Genomic DNA, 10,545 nt, shown 5'->3' with positions numbered 1-10,545 from the left:
CAGGGCCTCGGAGGGTGGCTGCGAACTTACTGCGGGCCAAGCTCGCACGCCAGGCCCAGGAGCCAGGGCGGCTCGCACGGGCGGGCCAGGTCGTGCTGGGTCGCATCTCACCCCCGGCCGGAACCCGGCGGCCCTCGCCTTCACCCCAGGGCTTTACCCAGGCGGCCGGACACACACGTGCCGGGTGACAGCCCCCTATAGGTTCCATACCTGCTGCCGGAAGTGAGCGAGGAGGGCAGTATAGGCATTTCCTGTGACGCCAGCGCCCGGACTCCATTAGGCAGCAGCTGGGGGAAGAATCAACACACCAGGGAGCGGAGCGGCGCGGACCGAGCACCGAGGCGGCCGCTGCCTCCGCCGCCGCCTCCGCCGCAGCCGTCGGGGCTCCAGCTTCGGGCCCGCGCCCCCCCCAGTGCCCGCGAGCCCCCGGGCCGCGCCGCGAGCGCCTCCGGAGGGGGGGGGAAGGGCCCGGTCCTCCTTCTCCCCCTCCTCCCGCCCCACCGACCCCCGCCGCGCCCCGCCGGCCTCCCACCACGGCCTCTCTCGGCGAGGAAACTCTGGCCTCCGCTTCCTCCTCCTCCGACTCGGACGCCGGCGGAGCCTCCCCGCCCCCGCGGAAGAAGCCCCGAGCCTCGGCGGCGGAGGGAGCAGGAGAGCCCGGGGCCTCGGCCGGCCGAGCAGGCCTCCCCCCCCCGCCCTCGCCCTCGCCGGCCGCCTCCTCCTCCGTGGTGGTGGTGGTGGGACTGCCTCCGGCCGCCCCCGCCGCCCCGCAGCGGAGCAGCGGCCACAGCCTGGTCAGCGGCGGCACCATGCAGGCCAACGGGGCGGGAGGAGGCGGCGGCGGGGGCGGCGGGGGCCAGGGCCAGACCCCGGAGCTCGCCTGCCTGTCGGCGCAGAACGGGGAGTCATCCCCCTCGGCGACGTCCGCGGGGGACCTGGCCCACGCCAACGGGCTCCTGCCTGCCGCCCCCTCCGCCGCTGGCAACAATAGCAACAGCCTGAGTGTCAATAACGGGGTTCCCGGCGGGGCCGCCGCGGCCTCCGCCACCGCCGCCGCCGCCCAGGCCACCCCGGAGCTGGGCAGCAGCCTCAAGAAGAAGAAGCGGCTCTCGCAGTCCGATGAGGATGTCATTAGGCTCATAGGACAGCACCTCAATGGCCTAGGGCTCAAGTAAGTGTCCGTCCAACAACTAGTGAGGGCCAGGCCTGGCCGAGCCACCGGGTGGGTTGCGGGGACCCCGGGGCCCAGTGCGCAGGAGGCCGCGGACAGACAGCCCTGGGAGGAGCGGAGGGGAGGTCGAAGAAAACGAATCGGCCTGATGTCTTGAGAGCAGCCGAGCCGTGTAGGCTGCGGAGGGGTAGTGGGAGCCCCGAGCGACCCCTCCCCACGCACCTCCGGAGCTGGATTGTCCGTCCGGGAAGGCAGACACCGAGGGTGTTTATGCTGGGGGAGGGGTGGATCAGAGCGGTGGAAATAATGAACCTTGGAGGATTTGTTTTTCAAGTGTGTCTCAGAGGCATCTTTGTGGGACACCTCCCCACCCCCACCCCTGACCGACAACAGCCCAGGCAAACTACCAATCAGGAAGGACAGTCGCCTACAAGTGTTTATGGGAACTAAGGGGCTGGGATAATTTGGAAAGAGGCTGTCGAGTAAATCTGATGGGAATAATGAAGTCAGATGCGGAGTGGAAGTCATGCAGAGTCTGTGTGTGTGTGCTAGAGGCCTAGCACTAGTAAAAAAAAAAAAAAATCCCACTTCAAAACCCAGAAGGTTGCCTTTTGAGAAAGTGATGTCTGGTCTGGTGAATCATTTGTTTTCAAATACAGTTTGGGTGGCCTTTAACTTAGGGGAAAGGTAGACAGCGGGTTCAACCAAAACTCAACTGTTTTGTACATACATGAAAGAAAAGCTGAGGGACCTGAGGTGGGGTTGGTGGGAGTGTCCTGGACCTGAATGAAGGTGCAGAGCCAGGAGCTGACCGAGTAAACATGCAACAGTTTCCTAGCGTCAGAGCGAATTTTAAATTAAACTTTTAGGCGACCTGGGTTTTTTGTTTTGTTTAGTTTTGCTTTGTGTTTGAGCTCGTGTGTGTGTGTGTGTGTGTGTGTGTGTGTGTGTGTGTGTATGTATGTATGTATGTATGTATGTATATGTATGTATGTACGTACACACATTTATTGGGAAAGGAGGAGAACTTCACTTACTCAGAGTGACAGAAGTATTTTGACTCCCAAGCTGATAATTACCCTGTTGAGCTGGAAAATGAGGATCGCTAAAGAAACACCAAACTAAAGCCATGAACGGCTCCCAAAGAAAAATCCAGAAAGGTTTCACTGTAGTCCCCAAGGAAGAGGATAAGTGTGAAAATAACTTTTGTGAATGCTAACAGAATGTATTACTGAGAGAAGCAGCAAGCTGACAGCAGCGGGCGGAAATAGCTCGTGACTGTTTGGAGCCTACAGCATAGTAAATTGGCTATTTTTAGTATGGAGAGAAAGGAAAGGGTTTGGGATGCTGGATTTGTTTTAATTTTAAAGATTGACCTAGCAGGATTTCCATACCAGCAAAATATCTGGAAGGAAAGCTCTGTCTAATACAGGCCATCTGTTGCCCTGTATTTTATCTCTCACAGTGCTGTGCCATAGCTAACGTCTAGGCCCTAGGTTTTACTTAGCCAATGTGTTAGAGCACACTTTTAGAAATTGTATACTCCTTTAAACTTTTGAAACATTAAATGGCAAAAGTAGGAAGAACTTACCTAATTCCAGTTTCAAGAAAGGTTTTTAATTTGAAATGTAGGTGGCATTTTAAATCATTTACTTAATGAAGGGTTTTTAAGCTATTCTTCTTCATGAAGTTGTAGGTACTAGTTTATTAGGAAGAGTAAAGCCCTAAAAGTTGGTCAGGTCTTTTTCACACTGTATCTCTCCTGCAGCCAGACTGTTGATCTCCTCATGCAAGAGTCAGGATGTCGTTTAGAGCATCCTTCTGCTACCAAATTCCGAAATCATGTCATGGAAGGAGACTGGGATAAGGTAAAGTAGGGCGTAGAGCTGTGTGACTGCTGATGAAGCTATGTGTTTGGTGGGAATTTTGTGACATTGTTTTTCTTTTATATCAATTTTTTGCAGGCAGAAAATGACCTGAATGAACTAAAGCCTTTAGTGCATTCTCCTCATGCTATTGTGGTAAGAGGCGCACTTGAAATCTCTCAAACGTTGTTGGGAATAATTGTGGTAAATACACTTTTGTTCTTAGTTTCACATTTATGCTTATTTTAGGTTGTTGATAACTATAGGCATCTGATCTTAAGAGGCTTGAAAGTAAATTTTATATAATTTATAAATAAGAATGAGTTGTTTATGATTGTAAGCTGTGTACTTTAACTGTGTTAAGTCATACTTAGTCTTTTGAAACAATTGGTAATTTAAGCTTCATAAAAATTTAAAGATCTTCCTGCTTTTAGTGCTGTTGATAAGAACCTTATATTGTTAAGGTTAAGAATAAAATATACTTTTATACTTATATTTAAAATACTCAATGTGCGTGTTAAAGAGAAAATGTACTTGGGTGTGTATATACTGTACAGCCTGCAGAAGCTGGCACACTGGTTTTTTATCATTGGAATCACATAGTTAAGTCTGATTATTACTGTTGATGCCCACCACGATCTTTCATTCAAGTTCTCTGAATGACAGGTGTGAAGTTTGTATGATGTCATCACCTTGAGAGGCTTAGGTGCAGGTCCGCTATTGGGCCCTGCTTACCAGCTCTTATTTTCTTGGCAAGATCGGTTTAGTAGTTTATATCCTTGCTAGTCTCTGCCATAAACCTTTTTATCCTGGGGTTTTTCATTCTTTAGGAAGGGTATGTTGTTTTTGTGATTGGAGAGCATAAAGAATGGGCTGCTGGCTTGTGAGCTTGCAGCTGATCCATGTCTTGTCAAAAGACGTTTCCTGTCTGCTGGGGGAGGGACAAAGGGGAGAGGAGGAAGTGAAGCAGGAGGGCAGCCGCTTGTTCACTGCTAGTGTGCGACCATTAACGTTTCCTTTTTTAAATTGGGTCAAACATTAACCCAGTCTATCTCTGTCTATAAAGAAGATAGAGCCATGGCTGTTTGTTTGTTTGTTTCAAACAAAACTGTTGCAAAATAGTTTGAAATTCTTTATGTAATTCTATGCAGTAATACAATCTTAGAAAGTGGGCTTCAGGCAAACTAAAGGGCTAAGGAAGTGTGACAAGCATGAAGTTAGTTAAATTCTTAGTTCAGCTCTTTCAATAAATACCCAAAGTGTTAAAAAGTTAACCAGTATCCAGTCAAGTGATTTAACTTAAGGAATAAAGAATTCCATAGTGTAATTTAAAATTAAAAATGAGCTAAAGTAATTAAGCATCCATGTTTGAAGGGATTTAAATTTTTTTTCAGAAATTAGAGAGTGCCTCAATTGATATGTCTGGGCTTTAAAAACCGAGTATGTTTTTAATTGGAAAGTTTTTCACAAATTTTGGCTCAAACCGAATGAGCTAAAACAAAGAATAAAGTGCCCAAAATCTGAGTTGGGATTTATTGGTGGCTAGAAAGAAATTATTTGTGGAGTATTTTATGTGATTTCTTGGAGTATGTTTTCATTTTTTAAGTTTATCCAAATTGTATCTGTACGCTAAAAAAATTAATAGATTCACTTCTTTTAAATGTTGACTTATTGTAGTTTGAGACTTCTACTTAGAATTAGATTATAACTCATGAGAAACTTCAGCAGAAGCAGCGTGTGAACTGAAGAAAGGTAGTTCTAGATAGTGAGGAGGAATCCTTTCTTTTTGCAGCCTGTTCAGTCTGTAGACCATTGTAGGATCTCATAAGAAAGAGATGGAGATTAAATCTCTGGCTGAGCCTCACGCCATCAGACTGTTTAGGTATTTATACAAAGAAAGGGTCCGACTGTCCCCCAAGCACTGATGAGTTGATGGCTGTAACAGCCTAGCTGAGCATTTTTTGAAGCCATTCTTCCCCTTTCTGATATTATTTCTTCCAACCCGTTTGCTAGAAGATCACTTACTGTAAGTTGGAATTCGTAATAATGACTTAGAAGACAACTATGTGGGTTCTTAACATAATTACTTAATTATTTACCCAGACACTTAGTGACACTATAGTCTCCAACAACACGTGATTATTATCATTATTATTATTATTATTAGTAGTAGTAGTAGTAGTAGTAGTAGTAGTAGTAGTAGTAGTAGTAGTATTTCTTGTGATGGGAATTGAAGCCTGAACCCCCTCTGGGTAACTTGTGCTCTGCCGCTGAGCTCCATCCCTAGCCTTTAGGCTGAACTTTGCTTTCCAAACTCAAATGTTTTTATTGATCAAGTTTACTCTAACCTCACTTTTCCTGCCCCTACACTGCACTCAGAATAGTGGGTGTTGTGGGTTTTAGCTGTTAAGGTCATGAATTAATATTTTTCAGTCAGTTTGAGTTGATGTGCTCAGCCGTGTCTGATAAATCTGGATAGGCATTTGAGACTAAGGACGAAAAATTGCTGTTTAGAAAATTTTTTGTTTTTAATATAATAGAAATAATATAAATAAAAATGGAAGAATATCGACTTGACATAAAAAAGTGAACTCAGTCAAGTAAGAAAGAGTTTTGAGATCCATAGTTTAAATATAATTTATTTCTCCTCTGCTTGGAATCAGGATTTGATTGGCAAAATTTGCTTTGTAACGTTATTCCAGAGTTACAGCCGTCACAAAGTCAGGTTCCATGTGTATACTGTGTCAATGTAGGGGAGAACAGTGACTCAGATATTGGACCGAGAAGAAATTCAGTTTCAGGATTTTAAAAGAAAGAGGTGAGGGGCTGGAGAGGTGGTTGAGGTTAAGAGCACCGACTGCTCTCCAGAGGTCCCAAGTTCAATTTCCAGCCACCACATGGTGGCTCACAACCATCTGTCATGGGATCTGATGCCCTCTTCTGGTGTGTCCTAAGAGTGACAGTGTACTGACATATATTAAATAAATAAATCTTAAAAAATAAAAATAAAAAAGGAATCTTTACCCTCTGGCTTCTTTTCAGAAGTTTCTGATTTAAAAAAAGAAAGGAAAGAAGGTGCCCGTGAGCAGGCTGCAGGATGGCCTGGTAAAGACTTTGTCAGGACTGAGCATCATTGTGCACTCAGAGGTCTTTATTTTCTTGAGTGTCTTACATTTTGAGCTTTAAATTTAGGAGGGTAAAATACATTTCATTGTTCTCCTGTGCCAGATACTTAAGCTGAGTAAAAGGTCCAGACGGACAAACATTTTTTCCTCAACAAGCTCTGGCGCTGTGTTTGTTTAGCTGCACTAGGCCGAGCTTTGATGGCTGTTTGAGGGTTTTGGTTATCTTAATGTGGATGAAATGACTCAGAAAACTGTTCTTGGACTGCTTTGAGTGTCCCCTGTACATACAGAAGTATGTTTGCTCTTTTTATCCTGCCCCGTCTTTGCCTCCTAGACTACAGTGAGATGTTCTGCCAGGGTCTAGAGGAGAAAGGAAGGGATAAATAGCAGTTGGGCACTGTCCCTGTACACACTGGGACATGCTGGACTGAGGGAGGAGGGAGAGTCTAGGACTTTATGATCAATAATAGTTTATCAAAGACTTGCCAGGAACTAAAAGGAAAAAAAATGTTTCCCAAATTCCCAATTGCTGAAAAAATTTAATGAGGAAATGACTAGTTGAATATGGCATTGTTTTACATTTGAATTAAAAATACACTAAATTGATGGAACTTTCAATACCATGCTAATGTAGAAACTTCATTTTGAAAAATTAAATATTTTTTAGACAAAGGTGAGAGTAGCTTAATTATTTGAAAGATAAGTCCCCCTATCCTTCTTTAAGATTTTAAAATTTCATTTTGGGGTTTTGTCAACTGAACTTCAAAGTATTTTATTTGACATATAAAAATAAGCTTAAGCACATACACACACATGTGCACGCATGCACGTGTGCTTTTTAAAGCCTCTTGGTAATTAGCTGTTTCTGAATCTTTCAGATTAGTCCAACTTTATATGTAAAATTGGTAAATGCAGTTTTCCCAGTTAGTTTAGAAGGTTTTTTTTTTGTCTTATCTTTTAAAATTTTAAGATTAAATTACCAAACAGAAGTAACATGTCTCACAGTGGATGTCTTTAAATAGTTGCCTGGTTTATATAAGAGGGGTTTTTGTGTGTGTGTGTCAGGTAAGGATTTATTAAATAAACTGCTGTATTTGAAACATATCTAGAAACTACTTAATGTAGAAATTTTATAAAGCAGTTCATTATACTCTTAATTGTGTTGTTACATGGTAATTTCTGTACACCATTTTGTAACAGCTTAGGAAACTATTTTAGGGTGGACTTAGTTCTTCCACTTTTCGTGGAGCTCTTGATGACCATTTCTCTGTTGCTCTGCTTGCTAAAGCCAAGCATCGAGTGTGAGGAGTGTGGGCCTCGGTCAGGTTTAGAGTTAAAAGCCCTCCTAGACAGAATGTTGATAGATGATGTTCCTATTTAGGGAAAACTGCAAGGACTGATCATCACCCTCAAGTTTAGAGTAAGATGATGATGTGACATTAAAAATACTGAAACCAAACGTTTCCCTTTGGAAAAAATGGGAAAATGTTTCATAACTAAAAGTGTTTTATCGTTGTGGATAGATAATAAATGACTTATCCATGCCTTGTTGCTAAACACGTTGGTGAGCAGATATTACAGATACACTGGCGTAGTAGACACTGGCTCTTCCTACAGGCTATTAAATCCAGCCTTGTGGTGTGAGTGTGTCTTTGTAACCATAGAGATCGGGAGTGAGCTTGTGTTGGCCCAGTTTACTTACGGGATCTCCAGACTTTTGCACAGCAGCATGTAGTATGTCTCTTGAGAAAGCCACTTTGGCTTCTGAGACGCCCAACTCTGGTGCTCCCTGTTCCAGTCTTGCCTTCCAGTCCCCTGAGCTCCTCTTCCAAAGTGCCTCTGTTCTGTTTGTTGGGGTTCAAATCCAGAGCCCTTCATGCTCTGCCAGCACTGTCCACTGAGCGTGGCCCTGCTACATCATGACTTTCAGTGACCTAATGGGCATTTTTTTTTTCATTAGGTTTTTCAAAGCTTGCTGCATAAGACCTCTATTCAGATAGTCAGAAATTTCGAAAAGCAAATTTGAAATTCTTGGAATAGTTTTAAATGTTGATACATAAAATTTAAAATTCTAAGGAAATGTAAGAACAGTATTCATTTTTTTATCTTAATGCCTCAGCCACTAATGGAGATTACTCATTCATTCTAAGAGTTTTATTGATGTGTAGCCTTGAGCAGTCATATTTAACCTAGGATGACTCTCAAACCAGAATATTTTGAGTCATCATGAAGCGTTATAAAATTATTTTCAGAAGGCATAGTAGATGGTTTCTACTGTTCTGTTTAGGCACAAACGTTTTCTGAAACTTCCAGCAACTTTTTCCCCTGACTGCTGCTTTCTGTCATGTCAGAGGATGAAGTTTCTGCTGCTGCAGCAGAAGTACCTGGAATACCTGGAGGACGGCAAGGTCCTGGAGGCACTTCAAGTTCTACGCTGCGAACTGACGCCGTTGAAATACAACACAGAGCGCATCCATGTTCTTAGTGGGTAAGGAAGTGGCGTACACCCAGACCCATGAGGGCTATTACTTTTTCATAAAAGTTTACTGTTGGCTGAAGTTATATTTCATTAACTTTCTTAAAGATAGAAAAGTACCTGGATATTACTAAGTTCTCAGTGCTGGATAAATTTACTTCTGTGTGCACAAGCTGTTCAGCTGTTCATATTAAGATTTGATATACTTAATAGGTGTTGGGGGGCAGTCCATAAAGCCAATAGCAGTACTATTTCAAGATCTTGTCAAAGAAAAGAGGAAAAAGGCAAAAGAATAAACCTCATGATTTTGAATCAGAGCAAGCAGTAAAGGGCACACAGTGTTCTGCACGCTGAGTTATCAGTCACCTAACTAGTCCCATGGCCTTTATTTTTCTGTTGTGTTTTTGTGTATTTGAATCATGATCTCATTACATAGCCTTGGCTAGCCTCAAACTCCCAGTGGAGACCAGAATGGCCTAAAATTCCTAAAAGATGTGCCTGCCTTTGCTGTGCTTGTGCTGGGATAAAGATGTGCCACCATGTTGGTCGACCTTACCCTTTACTGCACCGTTAGACTGGACGCCACACTGGGCCTGCCTTTTGGTCTTTGTATTGTTTTGTTTTTCTGATTCAGGGTCTCACTGTGTAGCCCTGGCTGTCCTGGAACTCACTATGGAACAGGCTGGCCTCGAACTTACCAGGCTGTGCTGGTGATTGTTTATGTGCTCTACCTAATCACACATTCGACAGTCTCCACTCGGATTTCTAGTAGGCATGTCCAGCCCAAATGTCCTGCCTTCAGACCAGTCATCTGTTCTGGTTTTTCCTTCGTGATGTTTTTTGCTGTGTACTGTGGTCTCAGCATCTGGAGTGTGTCTAATGTGATGACAGTCATATGGGCCATTTAAAGTCTGCCTGACACTTTGGTACTGTGGCTGACAGTTTATTTATTTATTTATTTATCTAGTCACCTTATTCATAGGTGTCTTGTCTTTACCAGCTAAATGCCTTTCACATGATGCTGTTGTTTCCTTTCCTGCTCTGGTAACAGAGCACCTGTACTCACGCACGCACACTTGTTCGCTCGCTCACTCACACTTTTTTTTTTTTCTTTTTTAAGATTTATTTATTATATATGAGTACACTGTAGCTGTCTTCAGATACACCGGAAGAGGGCATCAGATCTCTTTACAGATGGTTGTGAGCCGCCATGTGGTTGCTGGGAATTGAACTCATGACCTCTGGAAGAGCAGTCGGGTGCTCTTAACCGCTGAGCCATCTCTCCAGTCCTCACACTTATTTTTGATGCTGGTTCTTACTGTGAAGCCCTGGCTGTCCCAATACTTTGAATGTAGATCAGGCTGGCCTTGAACTCACAGAGATCCACCCACCTCTGCTTCCCAAATGTTGGGATTAAAGGTTTTAGCTACCACATGGGATTAGAACATAATTTAATACATAGTTTTTTATTTTGAAGTGATCTTGAAAGAAAGAAGTGTCTCCTGTCAGTGCTGTGTCCTCTCTGTTCTCCGTCCGGTGTCACCTACCATAAGCGTTTATCTGAAACCCAAAGTTAATAACGCATGTGTTTGTAAAGAGCACAAACCATGCATAGTTTGTCCATCCCCACTTTTGGCAGTGAGTAAACCTAGGATTTCATGTGTTACCAGGAAGCATCTATCACTGAGGTACATGTCCCCAGTCCCTTCCCTGCTTTTTATTTTGAGACAGTCTCCCTTAGATTCCCTGGCTACCTCAGCTTTTGAAACAGCTTAGGTGACGTTGGGGATTCAGCTCAGTGGTAGAGCGCTTGCCTAGCAATCGCAAGGCCCTGGGTTCGGTCCCCAGCTCTGAGAAAAACAAAACAAAACAAAACAAAACAAACACCTTAGGTTGTAGGCATGTGCT

The 10,545-nt window shown here is 44.0% G+C and overlaps 1 protein-coding gene across 4 annotated transcripts in view; it reads left to right on the top strand.

The window, feature by feature from the left end:
• The first annotated feature begins 269 nt into the window (after nt 1-269).
• Wdr26 (WD repeat domain 26) overlaps nt 270-10,545 on the top strand; it is a 41,935-nt gene continuing 31,659 nt past the window's right edge. For 2 of the 4 annotated variants that reach the window (XM_032915709.1, XM_032915707.1), the window contains exons 1-4: nt 707-1,171; nt 2,940-3,039; nt 3,136-3,192; nt 8,513-8,649. In XM_032915709.1, the coding sequence (XP_032771600.1) occupies nt 810-1,171; nt 2,940-3,039; nt 3,136-3,192; nt 8,513-8,649 (656 nt within the window). In that variant the 5' untranslated portion in view covers nt 707-809. Of the gene's footprint in view, nt 1,172-2,939; nt 3,040-3,135; nt 3,241-8,512; nt 8,650-10,545 lie in introns of all 4 variants that reach the window. The other 2 variants (XM_032915708.1, XM_032915710.1) reach the window with 2 other exon arrangements.

Source organism: Rattus rattus, chromosome 10, assembly GCF_011064425.1.
Source record: "Rattus rattus isolate New Zealand chromosome 10, Rrattus_CSIRO_v1, whole genome shotgun sequence".
Classification (NCBI taxonomy): Eukaryota; Metazoa; Chordata; class Mammalia; order Rodentia; family Muridae; genus Rattus; species Rattus rattus.
The sequence above is the reverse complement of the archived record's forward strand: the minus strand, read 5'-3'. Positions and strand labels throughout refer to the sequence as shown.